The 25,899-nt window shown below is 42.4% G+C and overlaps 1 protein-coding gene across 12 annotated transcripts in view; it reads left to right on the plus strand.

Moving 5' to 3' along the window:
- PRRC2B (proline rich coiled-coil 2B) overlaps window positions 1-25,899 on the plus strand; it is a 69,313-nt gene that overhangs the window by 4,916 nt on the left and 38,498 nt on the right. For all 12 annotated transcript variants that reach the window (XR_005222560.2, XM_027823531.3, XM_027823532.3 and 9 more), the window contains exons 2-12: window positions 13,778-13,945; window positions 15,839-16,016; window positions 16,404-16,506; window positions 17,464-17,536; window positions 20,375-20,518; window positions 21,207-21,448; window positions 21,949-22,070; window positions 22,578-22,720; window positions 23,390-23,480; window positions 24,024-24,216; window positions 24,631-24,946. Coding sequence is in view for 11 of the 12 variants with exons in the window: in XM_027823531.3 (XP_027679332.2) it covers window positions 13,831-13,945; window positions 15,839-16,016; window positions 16,404-16,506; window positions 17,464-17,536; window positions 20,375-20,518; window positions 21,207-21,448; window positions 21,949-22,070; window positions 22,578-22,720; window positions 23,390-23,480; window positions 24,024-24,216; window positions 24,631-24,946 (1,720 nt within the window). In the remaining variant the exon portion in view is untranslated. The remainder of the gene's footprint in view (window positions 1-13,777; window positions 13,946-15,838; window positions 16,017-16,403; window positions 16,507-17,463; window positions 17,537-20,374; window positions 20,519-21,206; window positions 21,449-21,948; window positions 22,071-22,577; window positions 22,721-23,389; window positions 23,481-24,023; window positions 24,217-24,630; window positions 24,947-25,899) is intronic.

A 25,899-nucleotide genomic window follows, 5' to 3' on the forward strand; every position in this document is an offset into this window, starting at 1 on the left:
TTAAAAGGGCCACACCTTGACTGAGTGTGAGAAAAGGTGATTACAAAGTTATCAGAAGGATGTAAAAATCAAAGAGAAAAAGGAGTTCTTTTGGGTGGTACATAAGGGAATAATTTGGAGCTATGGGATGAAATTAAGGTGGGGGACTCTGGGAAATCTTTCTGATAGGGAGATGAGCTGGTAGCTCTTGACAAATCATCCATTGTCACTATCAGGAAGACTTACTCTATTGTATGCTGATGCTTGACATGAGTAACAGGGCTTGTGGTTGGCTGGAAGGGGATGTTTGAAGCCTCCCAGGAGTTTCAGATCTATAGCAGTAAAGCTAACAGACTGCAGAGTTAACCCATATGGGGGAATCCTCCTGTGTAGTTGCACAGGACTCTTTTCCAGTGGAGCTGGGATAGATCTACCGCAAGGAGTAGTTCGGGACAGGGTTTAGGAAGCTTGCTTTCGATATGTATGTGTCACATACTGTTCATGAGCTTCCTGCATGCCTTTCTACAGTGGGGATTTAGTGCCAGGGCTGCTGCTATGTAGATTTGTCAGGTATCTCCACCTATGTGTGGAATAAGGGCAGGTGCAAATGTGCAATAGGCTACTCTAGTCTTGAGGCTGGAGTAGCAGTCCTGGAGTGGGCTGGGGGGCAGGGAGGAAGGATTTATCTCCTGCTGTGCCAGCATTTGGGCCTAGGCAGTTCACATGTCTCTGGTTCATTATGCTTTTCTGAATTTACAGAAAAGCAATGCCCCATCAAGTCGTATTCTGGAGGGTTTTCTTCATAGCCATAAGGGTCAAGAAGCTTAATTTTTGGAAAAACTGAATATTAGGCCCCCAACTAACCAGGGGCAGTTTCCTGCCGGTCATTGATGAGTGCGCCCATGATACTGTGCTAACTGTGTTATTGTTCTGTATTCAAGCGAAATATAGCATTTTATCATGCCACATGATTATACCAAATACTGAGGGCAGTGTATTGATGAGTGCAGCCAAACCTGCGGACGAGGCAGGTAAAGAAACCGGCCCGGCCCACCAGGAACTTTCCCTGAACAAGTGGCGGACCGGCTTTGAGAACCACTGACTTAGATCCTCTCAGTTTTCCCATCTGTAAAGTTGATAGGATGCTTACACGCCTTTGTAAAGTGTTTTGTAAATCCACACATGAGAAGTATGAATATATGGGTGAGATGTTTCTCACTTCCTGTCCCGCAGTGCTCAGTCCAAACGTCCTGCATACAGAACACAGCTGCTTTTCAGAAGACCTAAGCAGGGCTTTTCATTATTCCAAGCACGTTAAAAGTGCTACTCACACTATAATATGATCACTTACTTCCTTGTGTTTGTTGCCTTTTCCCTATTAAGCACTTTCTCTAATTCATGCTTGATAAAAGTCAATCATTAATTTTTAATTTAAATTGGATTTTTTTAAATTTAAATGAAATTCAAGTTTATTTTTAATTTTCAAGTTTAAAAAAAGTTGAAATTTAAAATTAAATTTGAAATGGACAACTTTTATTAAGGCTTTACTTTATTATAATCTACTAACATCATCTAAATTAAACAAAATTATTAAGCAGTATATGTTTGCTACCAAATTTTAAGGAAAGTCAAACCAGTGAACTGGTGGAAGAAGTCACTGGTTAAGTACCTGGCGCCCAGAGTTTGCTGAAGTGCTAAACCAGTCTTTGACAGCAGTAGCCTCTTTTGGAGGTGCAGAGAGAATAATTGGTTCATTTTAGTTTATATAACTAGTTCAGCTCAATGGCTAATTCATTCAAAGTTGAGAAACTGGGAATTGAAAAAGAAAGAAAGTTTGTTTTCTCTTCCAACTATGAATACAAACTAGGCATGAAAGGATGAGATCTTCTAGTTCTAAAATCTTGAAGGACATGAACATAAAAATGGCTATCCTGGGTCAGATCAATGGTCCATCTAGCCAGGTGTCCTGTCTTCCAAAAGTGGCCAATGCCAGGTGCTTCGGAGGGAATGAGCATAACAGGCAATCGTTGAGTGATCCATCCCCTGTTATCCACTCCAAGCTTCAGACACCCAGAGCATCGGGATGCATCCCTGACCATCTTGGCCAATAGCAATTGATGAACCTGTCCTCCATGAACTTACATAATTCTTTTTGAACCCCATTATGGTTTTGTGCTTCACAACATCTCCTGACAACAAGTTCCACAGGTTGACTGTGCTTTGTGTAAAGAAGTACTTGCTTTTGTGTGTTTTAAACTTGCTTACCTATTAATTTCATTGGGTGACCCCTGGTGACATGGTGACCAGAGATAATCAGTTTAGTTAGCTAATTACCAATAATACTTCCTTTTTTTAATAATTAGTTTTAAGTACAAAACATATTTTGATAAACTTTTGATAAACTGTTTTTTATTATATATCCAGCTCATTTAAGGTAATTTTAGTTAAAACAAATAAGTGCTTTTTAAATATATGTTAATCATCATTTAGTAAATAAGAAATGCATCATTCATCATTTTCTAACGATATAAAATATATAGAAATTAAGACTCTGAATAAATGTAAGTTAAGCTATATGGTTGTTTAAATAAAAGTATATACATATAGTATGTCCTGCTGGTTAGCAAAAAGCAATACCAAATTTATCATGAAGGCTATATTTAATTGCAAATCAATATGTTTTAATGGTCACCAGCCAGTGAGAATCAACCTTTCTTCAGGAAAATAACTGAAAAGTACAAATTAAAAACACAAAATCAGTGATTGAAATGGAGGTTTCTTACTTGATGATTTAAAGCTTGTTAATTTAAATCAATCTGCTCTAATTTCCCATGGACCTCAATATGCATATCCAGTGCAGCCAGGTGTTTTGAATAACTGGCTACATGTAAACCAACTGTGGGGTGAAATGCGGTATTATAATGGTATTTTTTTTAAAAGGGAAAGGATTAGAAATACTTTTTTAGGAACTTACATCTCAGATACTGTAGTATTTGAACTACGAACTTGCCTGAATTGTTGTGAATTTTATTTGTAGTTTGACCCAATTGTTTCAACAGATTTGATGAATGTGGGAAACAAGAAAAAGTTGATATAGAGAATGATTTATTCATCTCCTTGCCAGTGCAGTATTGTTCCCTACAGTACACGTACTAGTACGTTGTCCTGTCTAGTTCTAAAGGTGGTCGGCAATGGGACTCCCACCATTTCCTGTGGAGATGATTTTATATTCAAATCAACAGGGGCTTAACAAATCCACTCAGCAATGACAAGTAAGAAACTTTCCCTTGTATGTATTTTTGTTGGGGAGTTGGCCTTTAATCTCTGCGGATTTGAAACTTTCTTTTTTTGTCTTTAGTCATTATGGTTGTGAAGATAACCAGAGTGTAAGCCAATTCAGTATAGTCAGGAGACAGCCTGAGAGGGTGGAGAGGTGTAGGGTACCTAATATCCAAATCCTGTGAAGCTGAGCTCTTTGGTCTATAGGAGTGGTGGATCATATCCTTGACACGGACTCCCAAAATCCTACCTCAGTTGTGTGCAGAGAAACCAAATTGATTTTGTGGGGCCTCTAATGATCCCTTTCCCATTTGTCCCAACCCCTATGTGTGCTAGTGTCATACGTGATAAATTTCCAGGCTTGTCACCTACTGAAAGACGCATCAAGAGTTGTGTTTTATTAGTTTACTACTAGCTAAAATTTGCGCTGTCCCATGGGTGTAGTAATTCATAAAGTTGGGTGGGGGGAGCTGAGAACTTTAAAAATTAGACTTAAACTATTCTGAACAAAAAGAGCTGTCCGCTATGCTTGTAGCTGTTTCCATCACTTCACATTGACTTACGACATTCTAGGCTTCAGAGTGACAATTCTGAAATCTCATTATATCGGTTTTATTTCTCTCTTTATGCCATAAGTGCAATTATTGGAGTGTGGCTTGTCTGTCTTCAAAACATGCTCTTCCCTAGGTTAAGTGAATGCTTCCTCTTTTCCCACCCACCTCAATATATTGCCGTACTTACAGACTGGTACCTCATCCCTCTGGTCTTCAGCATGTATCAAGATCTCCAAGGTGACACTGCATGTACAAATGAATATTATGGACGCTACATTCAAGGCCTCCATAGGGCTTTAGCTAGTGCATGGGCTTTATTTGTGTTTTGATGTTGGAGATGTTATTTTGTGTATTCAGTTACTTAAGTAGACCAGTTTTATCATAAAGCACCTGGGTTACTTAGCTGGATAGACTCTCTCTGTAATGATTTTAAAGTAGAAGGAAATGTGGGCTCCATGTGGCAGACTGGGAGAATTTATTAGCTTAAATTATTGCATTTTTAAAGTTGACTTGTCAGTCGTGGAAATCACTCTGTGACTCTGAGTTGATGATAGGTGTAACAACCTGAGCAATTGTGCACCTGTTATAACTTGAGATCAGTTCATGCTCACTTTTAGTTATGGGAGCACTCCTGCTGCCTTCAGTGAGCTACTTGCATGGGGAAGAGGAGCAGGCTTTGGCCCATTGTCTCTATTTTAGATTTTCATACAGTGTGATTCTCTTCTGAAGGACATTGTTGTCAGATACACAACAGAACTACTATCTCAGTATTTCTCTCCTCTTCCGTTTTTCTTTACAACCATTGCTCCTTCATGGATTTTTCTCCTTTTCTTTCCTACCCAATAGTCCCCATGCTTCTGAGGCCTCAGCAGTGAACAGTTAGCGTGATATTATTTATAAAACTATAAGTGTTTAAGGTCCTTTGGAAGGGGCACTGTAGTGAGAATCAGGAGACCTGAACTCTCTTCCTTCTGCAACTGAAGTGACTTGCCCAAGATCACACAACACTTCCCTCTGTGCCTGAGTTTCCCAAGGGATAATGATACTAACCCTCCTCTGTACATCACTTGAGATTCCAATAAGAGCTAAATATTGTTTGTTATTGAAATGTTCAAATACCTAGATACCTAATTAAAAATATTCTATAGCCCATGTGAAATCTGGGGTTAAAGTACGGTGACTCCATCCTAATAGGTTGTGTGGGAGAAGCTTATAAATACAGGAGGTGCTCAGCTTGGTTTTAATTTGTTTAATCATGAGACGTCCTGTCCTTTTGGTGCTGAGGGAGTGAGGCTGTTGCATCTCCATGAGCTCTTCCCTGGGTGTTCAGCTGTCTCAGGAGTTTCAGCAGGGCAAGATGGAAGGCAAATGACTTTTAGAAAATACAGTAGTACCTGTGCTGAGTCCTCCAGGTGTTAGCTTTGAGAGAGCTCAGAGCATACATACAATTGTAAGTGTAAACATTTGCACTTAAATAACACTCCTCTTCTTTGTGCTTTAAAGACAGCTTGCAAAACCCTAGGTCACTTCCCCAGGTACAAAAGGAAGAGGGTGATAGGTCTGACTTGAGGAAGTCACAGGTGGTTCTCACTTGACTGAGCTACTCTGTCCTTTGTGGTTTGAGTTCTGAATGTGAAATGTGTGCTTGTTGCATTTGTTTCTATTTGGGCCTTGCTAGCTTGCACTAATCAGGTGGTTTCAGGAAGTCACAGCTTCTAGCCTAGTAATGTTTCTTATGTGAATAAGATTTGTCAGAGGTTGTTGTCGGGTCCAGTTTTATTTAACGTCTTCACTGTCTAGATGAGGACATAAACAGCATGTTACTGACATTTGCAGATACTGCTAAATTGGTCCATTTTATCAGACATCCCACCTCCAGCAGTAGCCAATTCCTGATGCTTCAGAGTAACGTGAAACCCCTGTAATGTATCTGCCCAACTGAAATTAGAGGGCAGGAGTCCCCCTTTCCTGACTCTCGGATAACTAGCTCATTCCTTAAAGCATGAAATTCTTAGTGCAGGACACTAGTTCTTTTTCCCTGCAAAACTGAAGACTGGTCCAGGTCTACACTTTTGTACCAGCTTAGCTTTGTTGGTCAGGGTGTATGGGGGGGAAAAAACACACTCCTTAGAAACCTCGCTATGCAGACAAAGCCCCCAGTGCGGAAGAGGGCTTCTGTTGGTGTAGCTAACATTGTTTGGGGAGATGGTGTTCTTATTCTTGGAGAACTCCTTCTTTTGGCATATGCTGCATCTACACTACAGAGCTATGCTGGCATCTGCTCAGTAGTGTACCATAACCTGAGTTCCTGACTGATTGCTCTCAGGGAAGGAAGGATGGACCTTGAAATATCTATCTCAGGATCTTGTATGCACCTCTTTCTTTGCATGAGCTACAGACCAACTCACAGGCTGGATTTACCTAGCTTTTCCTCTTCATCTTAGCCCTCAATTACTGGAGGCCAGGGCCTTCCCATGTATAATACTGTCTGTCTAGTCCTTGTGGAGAAGCAGGATCCTCAGAGGTTACTAATGGACCTGCTGTGCTTTTTGTATAGATATTGGCATGCTCCCCTGCCAGACTCTTCAGTCTGCACAAGTAACCCTTTATTGCTCAGGTGGAAGGTGGGCTGTGAATCCATGCACACAGACTTCTCTTCTCAGTCACAAGTTTGAGACATTGGCCAGTAATGGATGTTTCAGAGGAAAGTGCAAGAAATCCCATGGTGAACAACGATGGAGTCATTTGCTCATAAGGGAGTTTTGTTCCTGATGCCCTCAGTTGTCATGAAACATGAGGATTTACATGCTGCTTTATACAAACAAATAAAAAAAAAACACACACAAAACAAAACAGATGTTGTTATGCATGTCCTCATTAACAATATCAATGTCTATCCTTTTTTAATCCCACTAATCTATTATCTTTATTATTTTGTGGCAGTGAATTGCAAAGTTAGGTATGCATTGTGTATAAAGGTATTTCCTTTTATCAGTTTTCAGTTAGTTGCTTTTGAGTTTCATTGGCTGTCCCCAGGCACTTATGTGCCTTATGAGAGAGGGTAATTAGGAGCACCCGATTTACCTTTTCTGTACTATCTGTTATTTTGTATACCTCTGTCACATCTCCTCTCTGAATTGAACAGTCCCAGTCTTTTCAATCACTCATCATACAGAGTGCCTCTAAATCATTTTGATTGGTCACATTTAAGCCGCCTTCATTTCTGCAATATCCTTTTTGAGCTATGGTGACCAATATTGCAGGCAGTATTCCAAGTCAGGTCATACAGTTGAGATGTATAGTGACATTGTAATGTTTTCAGTATTATTCTCTATCCCATTCCTTATGCTAGGTTTTATGATCAGTGTTGTAAACCAAGTAGAGGTCTTTGTTGAAGTGTCCTGATGTCCAGGTCCTTTTCTTGTGTGATTATAAATAGTTTAGAACAGGGGTTCTCACAAGAAATTTTTTGGTGGCCTCAGAGTGTGACCACCAACTCTTGCTGGTGGCTGCTCTGACAATTTTTCCTAAAATATTTAATTAACTTCAGGAAAAGCAAATAAATATGCACATATCCAAGTCCAAATCATTGTAATTTATTTATGTAGGTTTTTTTGCAGACAGTAATAATAAAAATAATGTACAGTTGTCTTTATTCTTTACTTGACCTAAACAGAATAGAAACAAAATAAGGTGCTTTGCACATTCTTGTCTTTATGTTGGTTTCTTTTACTTTTTTGGCTGCCCCCCCACCCCCCTTTTTTTAAAGACTTGCTAGCTAGTAAGGCTGCTGCTGTGAAAACTGTTATTTGTATGTATCACTTTTCACAGCAGACTTACTAGTTAGCTGGGAGGCAGTGAAAAGTGATATTAACAAACATACAAATACCGCTTTTCACAGGAGACTTATGCAGCCCCGCGGGGCAAGCCAGGGGACAAATTAAGCTGTGGATGGAGAGGAGGGTAGGGAGGCAGTGGGAGCCTGGGGGGTGGGAGGGGAAAGACCCCAGGACTGGAGCTCGAAGCCTGATGCCCTGCGGCCGGAGCCTGATGCCCACCACTCCAGGGCTGAAGCCGGAAGGTGGGGAACTCTCACCAGCTGCCTGCTCCTCTGGCATTTGTGGCTCCAGAGGAGGTCAGGAACCAACCCCTGCTGGCAGCCCCGGGAGAGAAGCCACTGCCCTCCTCCCTCCCGCCCTCAATCACTGCCCAGGAGGCTGTGGCCGCAAGAAAAGCCTCTGGTGGCCGCATTTGAGAAACGCTGGTTTAGAACTTGGTGGTGTGTCTGAAAGTAATTGAAAGTGTGCAATACCTTCCATAAATCTGTTTGCTCAAATGAGGCATGCTAACTTCCAGGTATTCCATCCTATTGAGATGTAGTGAATTAAACCTCAGCAGCTCAGTCTTCCTCATACAGGTGCTCACAAAAAGCCCACCAGACACTTCTGTATGGCAAGAATGTTGCTCATTGGCTTTGTTTTCAGCCCAGAGGTTTCTCAGCACCAACAGATCAAGCTTTTAGTGCTGGCACTTTCATGACAAGTTCCCCCCAGCTGGGGAAATTTCCTTACTAGATGACATTTCATCGCAGTGTCCGATCATTTGGGGCAAGTAACCAAGGGAAAGGATGGGAGAAGCAAGTACTCGACTCTCGGCCTGTTTTGATAAGTATAAAGGAAAGTCAGTCGCGATCAGAACTACTGGTGGCCCACACCTCAACTTCAGTGTCTTGCATGTTCTGTGATTTAAAGCAGCATCATTACCTTAGTTGGGTAGAACACGCTCAGTGGAATGGGAAGTAGGCAGCACTGGTGCCTGGATGCTGAACGCCGTGTTTAAGGCTGGTTGCTGGCCAGATTGCTGGCTGGTACAGCACAGGTTTTCATCTAGTGATCTGAGTTTGGTGTAACTGTTTGAAGCCTGGGGAGCCCTGATTTAGACAGACATCTAACAGAGTGTTCTGTTTCTGTTGTGACACTGGGATTTTGTAGTCTATTATTATCATTTATTATTTGTATTACAGAAGTGCATAGGGGCCAAGCAAAAGTAGGGGCCCACTGTGCTAGTCATTGTACAAATACACTAATAGACAGCCTCTGCCCCAAAGACCTTGTGATTTAAATAGACAAAACACAGAGGATAAAGGAAAGGGATATATAACACAGATATAATTATTTAATTGGCTTCTACAGTCTTTCTGAGCAAGACCATCCAATAAAATGGTTTTTTTTCCCTCAAGATTAGATATTAGAGTAGGGAAATGTGGGTGTTTTGAGATCTTGAGTTCATTGTAACTACTGTATCCTACGTTAATGGCCCCAAGCAGAGGCCAAAGTAAAGGGCTATAGTCAGGCAGCCAGCTTTCAGGTGTTGCAATCAGCAGGTGCCAGCTGGCTGCAGCATGTGTTTTAATAACCATACCGGAGGGTAATTCATTTCTTCATGTGTTTGGATTTTATATGGGAGAGCTTCAGTCCACCAGGCTGGGAAATCTTTTAAGATGCCTGTCTGGATCCCAAGTCTGTCTGTCTGATTGGAAAATACAGTTGTCTCAAGGTAGCTTTTGGAGTTACAGGCAGGTGCACTCTTTCCAAAGTACAGCAGAGGACCCAGCTGGGTGAGCCGAACCAGAAGAAGAATTTAGCAGGGTAGGTGGGCAAAAATACTTTCTATGGCCTTTGCACAGACCTTAAGGTCTGAGGGTCGGTGTTTGTCTTCTGTTTTAGATGGAATGCCTGTCAGTTTTGTTCAGATCAGCAGCTGTCCTGTAGCAGGGTCACTTACAATAAGAGGGGAGGCAGTGTGGTCAGTGGTTACAGCAAAGGTCTGGATGTCAGGAGAATGGGATTCTGTTCCCAGTTCTGCCATTGGCTCGCTGTGTTACCTTGGTTAAGTCCTTTCACTGCTCTGGGCCCCTATTTTCTGTTCTGGTTGCATCCGATGAAGTGAGCTGTAGCTCACAAAAGCTTATGCTCAGATAAATTTGTTAGTCTCTAAGGTGCCACAAGTCCTCCTGTTCTTTTTGTGGATACGGACTAACACGGCTGCTACTCTGAAACCAGGGTTAATGATACTTAGCACTTTGCAAAGGTTGGTTTGAGATCTCAGCTGAAAGTCGTTACAGTAAGTACAAAGTACTCTGTAAATGTCACTTGTCGAGATTCTGACTGTGGTTGCACCATAAGGCTTGACAACAGGCTTTTCCTAGCATGCCCCTAAGTTCTCTGCTTTGAAGTGGTTGTTGGTTCCTCCTTCATCCTTTTTAATGATACGAGATGTGATCAAGAGGCAGCTAAGACTCAGTTACATAACTCGTTGCTAGGGTTTCTCTTTGGCAGATCTACCCTGATATCTGTTTGCATGCTGACTTTCAGGAACGCAGGGTTTTTCTGTTAAGCAGCCAACTCCCAAACCAGCTAATATCCCCCCCCCCCCCCCCCTTACCATTTTAAAATTCTAAATGGGTTTGAAAAACGTTATTGCTCTCATTAAAGTGAAGGATTGATACCTAAGCAGCAGAGTGGACAGGTGTTTAGCAGACTTCCACCTCAGAGGGTTTTGCTTTAATACACCTCAATCCTGATCTCCAACACGCCTGCTAAAATAGTCCCGGGGTCCCACAAAGCATTGCCAGTGCACCACAGTCCTGATTTACAGCATCGCCTCTTCTTCTACTCCAGTCACAGGGCTCCCTACAGCTCTGCCAGAGCAAACAGAAAACATTATCCTCAGTCCAGCACCATACTGCCCTCCACACTAAGGACACAGTTCTCCCTTCCTCTTTCATGCCTGTCCTACTAATAAAATACTGTGGAAATAAGGGAGGGACCATTGTCAGGGGAGGGATAGCTCAGTGGTTTGAGCATTGGCTTGCTAAACCCAGGGTTGTGAGTTCAATCCTTGAGGGGGCCATTTAGGGATCTGGGGCGAAAACTGGGGATTGGTCCTGCTTTGAGTGGGGGGGAGGGATAGCTCAGTGGTTTGAGCACTGGCCTGCTAAACCCAGGATTGCGAGTTCAATCCTTGAGGGGGCCATTTAGGGATCTGGGGCAAAAATTGGGGATTGGTCCTGCTTTGAGCAGGGGGTTGGACTAGATGACCTCCTGAGGTCCCTTCCAACCCTGATATTCTATGATTCTGTGATTGTTTTCTTTGGCAAAAGATGAACGTCTGAGAAAATACTGAACCAGAGAAGGTGCCAAAGATGTGCCTGCTATGCCAGAGGAGAATGTGTCCCAAGATTGTCTTTAAGCCTCATTGTCTGTGCAAGGCCCCACCCTGCAGCCCCATCAGTCTGTCTGTGAGGACTGCATGGGACTCCTTTCAGAGCATGTCATTGTTCCTCCATCAGCCAGTGGAAGTTGTTGCTGGGTGGTACCAAGTTCTTCCCACCTTCTTGAGACTAAGCGTGCTGAGTCCAAAGCTCCAGCCTAGGATTTAAACCTGGCAGCACTGTCATTCAGCCTGTAATGCCAGTTTTATTGGTCACAAATTTGCTTCCTGGCTGCTGTTGTTAGATATGCTTTGCTAGCCTAGAGACAAATGGCAGCACAGTATCAAACTGGTTGTGTTCAATGTGTGTGGCCTATGCTTATTTTGTATATAATATGTGGTGAATTTATCCTCTTACCTAGAAATAATGTTTGATAAGGGATTACTAGTGGAAGTTGTTGCCTGTGGTCAGAGGCTAGTCTCTTTCAGAACTAGTGATTCCTTCATCCGCCTTGTCTCTCTAATATCCTGGGACCAACATGGCTACAATAATGAGAAAGTGAACATTTTTATCCAGTAACTGTGTTTATGATCAGCTTTTCCATACTAACCCTTCCACCTGAGTTGTTGTTTGCCAGATTTGTTATATTTTGTGTTTTGGTTCCAAATTGTAGTTAATTAGTTTTAGTGGCAATTATTGCTTTGGAAGAATCAATTTAAAATTACCATGGATTGGCACCTCTTCAAATTCCCCCGTCTCCATCTGCTGGCTAGGAAGGAGGATACTCAGACATCAGGGGCTGGTATAAAAATGGCTCAAGAGAAATGGGTTTTGACTCTTTAAAATGCATATAAAATGACAGTTTATCAATTATTCTGTCAGCTCTGAAAGCACATTATAATTGCATTTTCTCTGTAGTCACTTTAGATTATTACAACAAAATATTAAAATAATATATGTACTTTCCATAATTGATGCTATTTGTTTAATTTGAACTCTGAACTCAGCCTGGACAATGTAACCTAATATATTTCTGTCAAATCAGCAGTCTCTGATGATTTTCACTTTTTGTTTCTCGTGCAGTAGAACAAAGCTGCAACATTAAAAGTTCCAAACACTGTAGAGGAACATTTTAAATCCAAAAGAAAAGAAACCAAGCCTGTTTTCACTAGATATTTGGCTTAGTTTTATTGTCCGTTTTAAAGATTACTTCTCTGATCTTAAATTTTATTAAACCTAAGGGTCTAGCTTAACTTTTCAAAATCTGTTTCTTTTTGCAAAACCTCAATTTGTGGCCTAAAATTAGTCTGACAACATCACTAACATCCATTAGACTGGTTTTCTGGGTACATCATCCTTCCCTGGCAAACGATAGACTTGATCTAATGAACCTTTTTGCTCTCTTACATTTTATGATTCTCACTAAGCTAAATCGATATTTCAAATGCAGAGAGAAATGTCCTTTATTGGACCAACTTCTGTTGAAAGCTTCTCTCTCTCACCAATAGAAGTTGGTCTAATAAAAGATACTACCTCACCCACCTTGTCTAACTTTTTCGTTGGTTTTCTTTAGTAGTTCTGATACTTAGGACACTTCTGAAGTAGTAGACTTCATTTTTAAGGGAAGGCTTCACTCTTGATTGTCTCTTCCTATGTTCTTCTACCAAAAGTAATTAATCTCTTTCAGAATGTGACTGTTTAAATAAATGAAGGTACATTGTCAAGGGGTGGTCACTGGGCACATGTGCATTGTAGGAAAAGCTTGTTCCTGGAGTTGTATATCTTTATCTTAATAATTACTCATGTGTTTATTTTGATGCAAAAATCACCTTTTTACTTCAAAAAAATTTCATGAACTTGAATGTACTTAGAGTTGCTTATAGAGTTTTCTAAATCTTCCATAAAGGTTTGAACTTTCAGTTATGTTGCTTATTCCTCATGTCCTTTCAGTGGTGTTCAACTGATATCCTTAAACCTTTTGTAATAAATTCTCTTGAAGCCCAAAAGCTTGCATTGTATACTCCTGGGGGAATTCTGTGCCAAAAAATTTAAAATGCTGCACACAATATTTTAAAATTCTGCAAATTTTAGTTGTCAAAATAACACTACATAATCACGCCAGTTTCAGTTATTGTGGTAATTTATTTCAAAATACCTGTCCGCAAGTATGTCTGTAACACTACACAGACACACACAATTTCCCCCAGGGGTAGAGAGTTAAAGAAACGCCTGTGACAACCCAGTTCCTGTTTCATGGGGGGGCAGACACCCACAACCCCTCCCCCCCCTTGGGGTCCCTCCCAGCCAAAACACCTGAACCCCCTCCTCCCCAGAGCCCAGCCTCAGGGCCCCCCCTTCCCCAGACACCTGAGCCCAGGGATCCAGAAGGAGAAACAGCCTGATGCTCAGTCCCAGGCTTGCACAGAGTTTCCTGTGCACCACCCTCTCCTTCCCTCAGGGCAAGCTTGGAACAGCAGCTGCCAGGAACCCTCTAGCTCCCTCTCCCTCCCCCCAGCAGCCCATTTCTTTGGGGAAAAGGGAATTCTGCACGTACAACGTGAATTTCTTCAGAATTCTGCATTGTGCAGAATTCCCCCAGGCGTAACTACAAAGTGAGAGATTAAAGTGTCATAGTTTATCTTGTTTCCCACTGAGTCCTAGCGACTATTATGTTGGATATTCTGTACTTTCACTTATCAAAGGATAAATAATTGGTTTGATGCTTTTTTCCCCGACTCTCTCTCATTAAAAGGCAGATCAGAAGCGGCGCACAGAAATTTCCTTACTAGATGACATTTCATCGCAATGTCCGATCGTTTGGGGCAAATAACCAAGGGAAAGGATGGGAAAAGCAAGTACTCGACTCTCAGCCTGTTTGATAAGTATAAAGGAAAGTCAATAGAAGCTATCAGAACTACAGGTAAGAAATGCCAGAGACAAGCTAGTCAATGTGTCTCTTGCAGGGTGTGTCTTCACTGCAGTGTTAACTCAGTTGACTGGCACCTGCGTGTGAGCAGCCACACTACAAAGCCAAACTTGAGTTAATATGTCCTCCTTGGTGCTACACTCTCCTGTGTATGTCGCTACCCGTGGTTCTTTGCTACAGTAAGCTGCTGCACTCTGATGGTTGCATGTAAGATACAGGAGGCAATTGTCCCGCTCTACTCAGTGCTGGTCAGGCCTCAGCTGGAGTATTTTGTCCAGTTTTGTGTACCACACTTTAAAAAAGATGTGAACAAAGAGGGAGAGTCCAGAAGAGAGCAACAAAATTGATAAAAGGTATAGAAAACCTGACCTATGAGGAAAGGTTAAAAATATCTGGGCATGTTCAGTCTTGAGTAAAGAAGACTGAAGGGGGACTTAATGATAATCTTCACATTTGTTAAGTGCTGTTATAAAGAGGATGGTGATAAATTGCTCTTCATGTCCCCTGAAGGTAGGACAAGAAATAACTGGCTTAATATGCAGCAAGGGAGATTTAAATTAGATATTAGGAAAAACTTTCTAATTCTAAGGATGGTTAAGTACAAGAATAGTTTACCAAGGGAAGTTGTGGAATCCCTGTCATTGGAGGTTTTTAAGAAGGTTCGACAAACACCTGTCATGGGTGGTCTGGGTATATTTAATCCTGCCTGAGCACAGGGGACTGGACTAGATGACCTCTTGAGGTCTCATCCAGTCCTGTATTTTTATGGTTCTTTCCCAGTTAGTTGTGGGAGAACTTGTCGGTTCTTTGGGCACATGAGGCAATTGTGGGAAGGCATTGAGGGACTATCAGCACTCAAGCGGGTTAGCCTGTGTCCTCACTGCAAAGTGAACAGGTTACCAGTTTGATCAAAAGCCTCACTCAGGTTTTAGCGTACGCCCTAGGACAGCTAGCCCAGGATGTAAACCAAACTAAACTCTGGCTAGAGGTTTTTTTGTGTGGATTGGAGCTGGGTTAGGAGCCCAGGTGAACTCTGCAGTGAAAACATACCAGAAGTGGGGATATTGAGGTCAGAAAACTGAAACTAACAGGCTGGGTTTATTCTGAACTCAGTGTGAGATGGAAGAGTAGACAGAAGAAAGATTATTTCAATCTGGTAAACTAGGTCTAGTGGTTAGAGCAGAGGGGACTTGGATCCAGGACTGCTGGATTCTATTTCTAGTGCTACAGATATGTGGCCTTGGACAAGCCACTCACTGTCTCTGTGCCTTTACCTAGCTGTGAAATGGAGATGATAATTCTATTTACCTACCTGATTATAGGTGATGAGACATAATGCGCTGTTTGGAAAGCACTGTGAGATCCAACAGAAAGACAGGTTCAGTCCCAGCAAAGTTAACTGAGCCCTTCTTCCTGCTGGAGAAGATAAACTTGATGTTTTATGTGGTTTTCTAGGTGAGGTTTTGGGCTAGAGCTTTAAATAAAAACCCAAGGACTTGTCTGTTCTGCATGGTTACTAATAATCCCAGGACACTTTCCATAAGAGGAAGGTTTTTGCCTCTGTCCTTGGCCAATATCTCCTGTCTTCCCACTGTTGTGTATGGGTTACATGCCAGCTGATTGTCAGTCCACCACAGAGGTGACAGCATTGCAGTGGTTCTTTTGGAGGAGAGAATCTGAATAAATATGAAGTACTAATATTATAGAAGTGCATATTAGCATTGCTGTTGCAGTGTGATTCTGCAGATTAGGATCTGATTTTACTCTCATTAAGTAGTACCTTACTTCTATTCATCCCAATGGGACTATTTGAGGGGTAAGGCACTAATTGAAGTAAATGAGGGTGGCAGAATCTAGCCCTTAATGACTTGCTGTCCTTCTCACCAGTTATTCCTAGACATGGCTTACAGAGTCTTGGGAAAGTTGCTGCTGCCCGGCGCATGCCACCTCCTGCAAACTTGCCAAGCTTGAAGTCTGAGAACAAAGGAAACGACCCCAACATCATTATAGTACCCAAGGACGGTACAGGATGGGCAAACAAGCAGGATCAGCCAGACCAAAAGAGGCAAGTGGAGCAATTCTTATGCTAAACCCTCTTAAAGAAGAAACAGAAATTATACTGGGTCATGCTGAGCATTCTCTTTGGGCTTTACTAGTGACCTCTCCCCAGGTGGGATTGGTTACCATGTAGATTTAAGGATACTGTTGGACTACTAGATCCATTGAGCCCTGCGTGTGTACAAAATTTGTATCTGAATCCGATCTGCGGTCTGCAGACATGGTCCGTGGATATCCACAGATTTTGAGGGCTCTTTTCGTTCCTTTCAGCAGGAAGCACTCTGAATCAGTACTGAGCCAGTGCACACGCTTCATATGAGGGACCACTGTATTGCGAGAGTTGATTGTCTCCTTTACCCCACCTAATCTCCGTTGTTCTGTTGTCCTTTCCCAGTTCCAGTGTGACGGCTGCACAGCCGCAGGAGTCGCTGCCGCAGCAGGGTTTGCAGAAATCTGTCTCCAATTTACAGAAGCCGACACAGTCAATCAGTCAAGAGGTAGGTGCAAGTGGCGCTGACGACGACTACTCAATTTTTCCCAGGCCCATGCAGCCTAAAGATTGACTGATCATAGTTCAGAGAGCAGCTCCCAAATGATCAATTTTGTTAACAATAGTCTGTCTTGACTCCAAGTTACTGTGCCTCTGGAATGTTCTGCTGCTGTTAAATTATCAGTCTAGGCATATTCCTATATACCTTACAAATCTGTAGGAAGTGTTTAGCTGAAACCGAGGGAAAATGGCTGAAATATAAGGAGCTTGATTTGCATTTGTTAAGGCACTTTATTTTGGTTCTCATTTAAAGATAGGTGAGAACAGATCCAGTTGCTACTTCTAGCGAAAGGTTTCACTTGATAAGAAGTGATTTGGTTGCGCGTGACAGTGAGTCTCAGGGCCTGAAAAATCCCCTGACAAGTGAGATGTTTCCCCTGCCAGTGAATGTTCTGACCTAACCCATCTATAGCTGCAGAATTTAAGCTTCTACTGTAGCTAAAAATTCCAAACCTGTGAGATTTTTGGAAAGTCAGGGCAGGAGAAGGGAGGGGGTTGGGTGTATATGAGAGAGTGAAAGTCTTCCAAGCATAAGATTTGGCATAGAAGGCGGCTGAAAGATGAGTGGAAGAATGTGTGGGAAAAGTGGCAGAGAAGGAAGACTTTGGCCGAGGAACAGACGGGGAACAGGCAGAAGAAATAGACGGGGAAGCCAGTGAAAGTATCCAAAGCAGGAGATGTCAGGGTCGGGGCGAGGAAGAGGATTTTAACTGCAGCATTTTGGATAGATTGGAGTGGGGGAGTTGCAGAGAGGAAGAGCTGGCGGTCTCAGTTGGGGCACTAGCAAGATCTAGTAACATCTGGATGATACAGAGATCCGACCACGATAGCATTGTCTTGTTTTACTGTCACCCAGAAGCTGAGGAACTTTCACAAGGGTCTCCTGATCTTTTTCTTTTTTCAGAGTACAAATTCAGTGCCAGGTGGACCAAAGTCATGGGCACAGCTGAATGGAAAGCCAGCAGGACAAGAAGGTGGTGAGTATGATTATGAATAATGGAGCAAAGTACGTGCACACTGCTTTATTAACACACAGGATGAGGTCTCTTCCATGATGCACTCCCAGTCTAAGGGCTTGTCTAGACACAGGTAAACTTGCACTAGTATAACTACAGTGAGGTCATTATTGTCTATGCTGCTAATGGCTTCTGCTTGACTGAGGATCCTGAAACCAAGGTAACATTTTTAGCAGAAAAGTTAACTCCTTAAATTGGCATCTCAGTTTGATTGGGAGTATGGCTGTTTTTATACAAGATGTAGGTTGTAGTTGCCATGAATGTTGATATTTAAGGCTCAGAAAGAATAGCCGTAGGCCCGTGGCACTGAGCTTTTAACAGACCAGGAGCCACTAGCTCTTCAAATAAAATTGCAGGGAGTGTCTAAAGAATTAAATAGATTTAGAATGCAAAAATGGATGTAACAAGCTTATGAAAGCTGTCTCAAACCTCAGTCATCAAAGCAGAAGCTTACACTTGCCTAAAGTGACTACCAGCATAGATACGTATTTAACCTTTGTATCTTTTTTTTTTTTTTTTTATTTGCCGCTTTCTTTGAGATTGTTGCCATATGGACCCCATGTAGGGTAGGTCTTAAATCTGTGGGCCAAATTAGTATCTCCTAGAGAACTGTGGTCAAACATTGCCCTCTAAGAAAGTGCTAATGTGCTTTGAGAACTCAGTGTAGATCAGGCCATTGTTAAGATACATTACTTAAACCTGCAGAAAGAGCTACATGCAGGGCTAAGAAGAGCTTATTTAGAGGATAATTCAATCATAGAAATCAGGCTGCAAAGACTTATTAGGTCATCTTGTCCTCTGCACCTGTTCTGCAACTGCTTTGAGCAATTCCATTTACAGTCTAGTTAAAGCAACAGTTTCAAGTATTAACAAGGATTGAGATCTTTGCCCATTTGCTCATTTATTTTAGTTATTGTGTCTTCCTTAAAGATGTCATTTTTGTTGAAGCATTGGGGGAAGGGGAGAATTTTGTAAATCTGCTGTACTGTAATATGGTATGTGTGTTATGAATTGGGGTGTGAATGCAGAAACTGTATGTATTTCCTGTCCAAAGGAATCTTCTGGGAAGGATGTTTACACTGCATTGCAATTATCCCAGTGCAGTGCATGCTGGGGAATTAGGCTCCATGCCGTTGGTACTGGCACACAAATAATCCTTCTGTTGTGCAGCATTATCTGTTTGGGAAAAGCTTGCTTCCCCGTCCTGAAAAATGCTAGTCAACCTTAGCTGTTCATGCTATTAGAATTCTCACTATTCAGACAGATCAGTGCAATAATGCAGTACAGCTAGGAACTCTGGTACTATAAATGTTTCAGTTATAGCCCATGTTGTACATTTTAAGACTGATAACTTTTCCCAGATGTTTGTTTGGAAATGCTACATATAGTACTTTTTTACGTATAACTTTTTTAACTGGGAAACGATTCTCAACTATGGGATGAAGAACCACGAATTTGATCATGCAAGATCCTATGCTGTGAAACAAAATTTATGAACATGTTACAAAGTAACATTTTTTAAAACAGTCTCTCCAGAATTTAAAGGGACACTGTTAAAATAGGTTATGTGCTAAATTTTGGTAGTCTGTAAATGTTTTTTGTGCTTTTACAAAAAGTGATAGAAATATTTTCTTTAAACGGATTTTCAAAGAAATTGTAAATAAAAATGGTAGGTTGGATTTTGTTTTGGCTTTTTTTATTGGTTTTGGGTTTTTTTGTTTTTTTGTTTTTAATTGACACATCCTCTCCTGTATTGGAAACATGAACACAACAGCACTGAATTAATGTATGAGTTCCAGAAAGTGAAACTGACTAAACAGGCCAATTCTGCTTCACTCTTTGGTGCAGAAATGGCAAAGATCTTCCGGTGTGTTTAATAAACACAGGTGGGGTGTGTAATTTTGAAATGGACTTTTTATTTGGACTGTGCCCCTTTAGTACAAGGAAACAGTTATCAAAACAAAGCACATACTACTCAACAGGCTCAGGATTTCTGTGCGTTAGTTGCAAAATGACTTTCTGATTAAGTGTTTTTTAATATTGTGTATGGTTGTAATGCTGGCAGTTTTCTTCTACGCAGTGTAATTTTGCGAATGGGTTTAGGATGAATTGTGGTGCGCTGCTTTCTACTCACCATTACATCTTTATAACAAACAAAAAGCCATCTTAGAGTTGCATTTTATGATAGCTAGAAACTCAGCAGGGTAACTCTCCAGGAAGAGCGACTGAAGCCGGGCAGATTTGGTCAGTGATCTGTATCTTAATGCTGTGAAGGAGGGCAGTGTATGTACCACATTGTAACACTTGATGCTTATTTATAACTTCTCACAGAGAACATTGCAGGGAGCATAACAACATAATTCTGCAGTGGACAAATAATAAAAGTTGGAGGATTCTGAATATAAATGTTGAGTGCTTCATAGCATTTCTGAAGTGAGCTTGCTGCATTTTCATTTCCAGTTCAGTGTGAATGAACATCCTGTACAAAAATAATCAGGGAGCTGCAGAACTTTAATTAGTTTTGTTGAACACAGCAATTTAAATGAAACCCGTGCCTTAATAGTGGCTAGGTACTTCAGTATGGACGTGTGTTGTCATGTTAGCCACAGCCAGGCATGTCATTAACTAGTTAGCAAATGCTGAGACAGGCAATAATTTGTGTTTGTGCTAGAAACCGAGATTTTCTTGAGAAACGTTTTTGTGCTATGGTTGGTTCCTAGGTGATCACAAACGAGGCAGGGCTGTTGCAGGGCAGAAAAGCCTTGTTCTATCTGAGTTGTGCTCTTATTTCCTCGACAGGTTCAAGGGCCTCAAGCCGACTGTTATCCTTCTCTCCCGAGGAATTTCCGACGCTGAAAGCAGCTGGCGAGCAGGACAAGGTTGGCAAAGAAAAGGGCGCCTTAGATCTGTCGTATGGGCCAGGACCAAGCCTCCGCCCCCAGAGTAAGTTAATGTCAGCATATTGCTTTCCTGCCAGCCAGCCACAACCCTTTAGATCACTTTGGAGAAATGGCCATCAGGCCAGTCTGCAGTAGTTTCAAATGCTTCCTCTTGCATGTTGTCTGTCAGTCCTACAAGCCTCTATGGTCTGCTTGGCTCAGCAAATAACGACAGAATCTTGGGGCTGAAATTGGGTGCCTGAGTTCTGCAGGACAGGCAGCTGAATATTTACTGTCATCTGCCTAATAATGACTTTAAAATTGCTCTTTGTGTGAGGGAAGACGGTTATGTTGGGCAGTGGGACACAAATGAAATATGTTTGGTTGTATCAGTTCTGTTCCCTAATGAACATTTGTCCCTAGCACAAACTATCACGTAACTGTAGCAGTATTTTTGATAGGAAATACCCACTATTGGGATAGCAGAGATGTTGTAGGTCATTATTGGGGCGCATTGACAGCTAGGTGCATGTGTAAGCTTGCACAGCCACTGCTGCGGCAATTCCTTAGTAACAGTGGATGCTACCAGTCTCTTCTATGAAATGTCTGTACATTTTTCATTGATTTCTTCTTTCTCTCCTCTGACTTTAATTACGAAGCCACCAGGTTATTCTGGGTCTGGAAACGCTTTGCTTGATGACCATTTACATGTGCCCCCACACACTCTCACACATGTATTATTTCATTTTCAGATGTCACAAGTTGGAGGGAGGGCGGTGGGAGGAACATTACCTCTGCCACATCTCTGACCGCCTCCCCTCCTGAGCCGGGCAGCAAGACCTCTAGCGCAGGAGATGGAGCCCCCTCCTCAGCGAGTGCCAGCGATTCTAAGGAGCCCTCTCTCCGCCCGGCTCAGCCTATCCGTAAAGGGGCTTCGCAGTTCATGGGAAATGCGTATCATCCGCCTACGTACCATGACATGCTACCTGCTTTTGTGAGTCCCTCTGCTCCCACAAGCTCTGAATGCACGTCTGTTTCTCCCTGATTGTAGGGTGTCACCGTTCCCACCTAAAGGAATTAATAGTGTGTGAGGGGGGAAAATGTTATGTCTGACTCTGCTAGCAGAGGCACTAAATTTCCAGACCCTCCCCTCTCAGGTATTGCTCTGGGACAGCTGAGATCTCTTCCCTTATTTGTCTTTCCATTCCCATCTTGTAGATTTCTCTGCCATTTGTCCTCAGTAGCTAACAGTAATGCAACGCTGATCCCCTCCATTCAGAAAGAAATGTCTGTGCCCGCTGAAAAGCCTCATTACCTCTCAACTGGCACCATAAAGAATGGTGTCCAAGACGACACCAAGCCTGCCAATCAGATAAATCTGAAATGTTCTCCCTCCCTTCCCAACCCCAGCACTAAAAGGCCCTTGTAATATAGTTTGGATATTTTTTTTCTTGGCACATTAAAACCACAATGTTTATCATTGTTCTGTTTCAGATGTGTCCACAGCAGTCATCTGAGGTCCCTGGATCACTGGACCGTGGGTCTTACCCCCTTCCTCAGCTTCGGCTTGAGCCCCGTGTCCCTTTCAGACAATATCAGATGAATGACCAAGATGGGTAAGGCCTCCAGAACTGACTAACTTGCAGAGGAAAATTAATATAGGATAAGTTCCTTATCTTTTGCAAGAATCTTATGAATGAGCCACCCTGGTGGATAAAGCTGTATACCTGGCTTCACATAAAGCCTCAGTATTTTGCTTCCTCTGCAGCAGGGTCTGGGAGTGTTACAAAGGCAGGAAGCTGAGCTTCTAGAAGGTGAGGGAGTCCTGCACATTGTTCAAGGAGCAGAAGAACCTCAAAAGGAATCCTGTCCAATTCTAGGTCATAAGGATGGTGTCTGTGACCTATAGGCTTCAGGGAGGGGCTATTGGAGGCTCCATAATAAACAATGAGGGCAGGGGAGGGAGTATTTAAAGGGCAATAATAGTTGTAGGCTTGCTGTGTAAGCATGCAACACACAGTGTAGCTTAACCTGGTGCATTGTTATAAACTGTAGGCACATAGATTCCCTGCCCTTTCCATCCTTCTCTTTTAACAGCAATCTCTTTTTGTCTCACCATATAGAAAAGAGAATAGACCTGGGGTATCTCGCCCAGCTCGTCCAGTTCGGCAGCAAGGAGAGCGGGCTCCCCGGCCCACCATTATCAATGCAGAAAACTTGAAGGAGCTGGATGAACTTGACACTGATGCAGATGATGGTTGGGCAGGTAAAGTGGCATTATCCTCTTGCATCAAGCAAGCGGTAACCACCCATGGAGTGAAGAGAATGAATTGCTAACCCCTCCATCCCCAAAGACACTATTCTGGTAGCTCATTCCCGTGCTCCCCCGCCCTCCACACAAAAGAGGAGAGTGTTCTATGCAATCTGGCAGCTACTAGTGGTGTAAATGATGGTTCAATAGATCTTTCAGGTCCTCCCATCATGCTGTACCCAAGGAACTGGATCTGAGGATTCACAAGCTTGATAACACCATGTAACAGAAAGGGAGAAGCTGGAGCTGATCTTCCCTTCTGGGAAGAGACTGAGTCAAAGTTTGCCCCAAATCCTGAGAGTCCCATCATCTCAGTGCATGCAGCTGAAGTCTAGCTATGTATGATCTCATGCACAGGATGCTTCATCTCAGTTTGCTTCCTCCCTGTCTGTAATGCATGCTACCAGTCTTCTGAAATCTGCCCTGCTGTGGAGATGTGTGGTCAATACCTATGCTGCTTGTTTTCAGTAGTCCTAATAATGGTGCTGTGCTTGGACACTCAGTTTTTCTAAATTGTGTCTGGTTTATGCCTAAAGAGTGGTGCAGCTCAAGATGCTTTTCAGTTTGTTATAGCGCCCTCTTTCTTTCCTTTGATGTATCCTTTCTTCACTCCCGCCACCATAGGCATACATGATGAAGTGGATTACTCCGAGAAACTGAAGTTCAGCGAAGATGAGGAAGAGGAAGAAGCTCTTAAAGATGGAAGACAGAAATGGTAAGAGGTGTCTGTCTGAGATTCCATTGATGCTGCATTCATACCTCTGGTTTCTGTTTCAATGTGTAAAAATTATCATGAGCTACTTAAAATTTGTTCTAATCATCAAGAGCAAAGGCTTAACCCCCCCCCCCCAACTTTATGGTATAACCTCATGGATTCCACTTTTCAGAATCTACATTGAGACAGCTTTGTGGCATAGATAGGGCATGTGACTGGGTCCCAGGAGACCTGTGTTCTGTTCCTTGTTATGCCATTGACCAGCCTTGTGACCTTGGGCAAGTTACTTCATCTTTGTGTACCTCATTTCTTCCATCTGTAAAATGGTGGCGATAATACTTACACATCTTTACAAAGTGTTCTGAGATCTATGGATGAAAAGCCTAATATACGTGTCAAGTATTTTTGTTGTTAGATTCTCTAGTCCCGCTTTCCATTGTATTGTAGCTTCTATAACAAGCCTTCTTATGACTTGATGAATGAGTTGACAATGTTTTTTGAGCTTATTTGGAAATGGTAATATCAATGGCATTTATACAACAGGAACAGCTGGGACCCCAGAAGGCAGCGACAGCTGTCCCTGAGCTCTGCAGACAGTGCAGATATTAAACACACCCTGGAGGAAGGAAAGAACTGGGGTGACCCAGTTGGTTTGTCTCGGTCAGTCCTCAAGGTGCAAGGCCCCCAGCAGCCTTCAAGGAAGCTGAATGGCTGGACCCCTGCATCAGAATATCAGGTATGTTGACCTTGCACAGATTGGCTTGTGCTGACAGGACGCTTGATGTAACAAATTACTCTGCTTCAGAAGCAATGTTGAATTATACCAACAGCAGTCTAAGCTCAAAGTACCCATTGTGACAAAATGAAATCTGAGTAAAGCATGAGTAGTTATTGAGCAGCTAATCATAACATCAGAACTGCCCGGAAGACGGGAGAGGATATTTTTTAGAGCTTACCAACTCTGCTCCTGATCTTTTGGACTGAACCAAATTTAAGGCTGAACCAAATGGGATCATGGGCATACTCTCAGCTAAGAAGCTCTCTGAAGGTGGAGTGGCGGGGTTGTACCTTGTGTGGGATTAAAAAGGTCAAGCTGCATGAGGCTAGTGTTTTCAGATGATGCTCAGTGGGGTATTCCTTCCTTTGGCAGAAGCCCCCACTGGGATGTATTCTCAGACAGCAGTCCTTGGAGGATAAAGAAGAAAAAGTTCCCCTGAGACAGAAGTTTGTCCACTCTGAGATCTCGGAAGCTGTCGAGCGAGCCAGGAGGCGACGTGAGGAGGAAGAACGACGAGCCAGAGAGGAACGCCTGGCTGCCTGTGCTGCCAAACTCAAGCAGCTGGATCAGAAATGCAGACTGGCTCAGAAAACAGGAGAGACCCAGAAACATGTGGAGAATGAAGATCTGAAACCCCCAAGTGTGGAAAAGAAGGTGGCTCAGGAGAATGGTCATACGTTCCGTAGAGGTAGGGAAATGTTACTTACCTTGCTTCATAAAAGTTGCTTTTATATTATCATAATTGACCCCTTTGAGCCAGGCAAGGATGTAACTACGTGCACTGGGCGGGCAAAGAAAGTGGTTGTAGACTGCTTTGAGTCACCTCACATGGGATCCATTTTTTCTAGTTTTCTAAAGAACATTTATTTTGGGGCAATAACCTAGGGCCTCCTTTAAAGGGACACAGTTGATTAAAAACTGTATTAAAAAGACAAAAAACCCTACTACTCCAATTTCCTTATCAAAGTTACAAACAACACCTTACCTGGTTAGACAGAATTTTTACAGTCTGATTTACTTATTATGCCCTCTATTTACTTGTCTCTCAATTTAGATGAGAACAAAGTTTCAAATTCCATTTTTGTTTATATAGTCAATTTTGCTTTCAGGTTTTCATGCTTTAATACAACACTGCAATATTTAGGGTGCAAATACTGCAGGAAATGTTTAGAAAAACTGTTTGAATTTGGATGGTATGCTTTTTCAGAGCTTAATTTGAAACAAATTAATTTAAGATGAGATTTGATGCAACCAGTGACACTTAAGTAGGTCCTTAAATACACATGAAAAGCAGTGGGACTGTGCTGCTTGGCTCTCGACAAGGGGATGCTGTGTATGTACCTGCGCTAAAGCAGTAATGCAGCAGTCTGAACTCGCTCAGCTAGCAGACTCTTATTTTTTGTTTATATCAAGTGTTGGGTCTTAGTCTCGTTTCTTTTCGTTTTATTCCCGCAATAGAAATAATTCTTCTTTGAGTGCTTGTTCATGTCAATTCCAATCAGGTGTGCATTCCCCTAGCAGTATCAGTAGGGTCAGCCTGGGTGTCCCCTGGAGTTGTGCCCTCATGGTGCTCAGTATATTGCCCACCCGACCTGACCCCTCTTCAGTTCCTTATTGCCTGTGATGGCTAGCTGGAACTGC

This window comes from Chelonia mydas, chromosome 16 (genome assembly GCF_015237465.2).
Source record: "Chelonia mydas isolate rCheMyd1 chromosome 16, rCheMyd1.pri.v2, whole genome shotgun sequence".
NCBI lineage: Eukaryota > Metazoa > Chordata > Testudines > Cheloniidae > Chelonia > Chelonia mydas.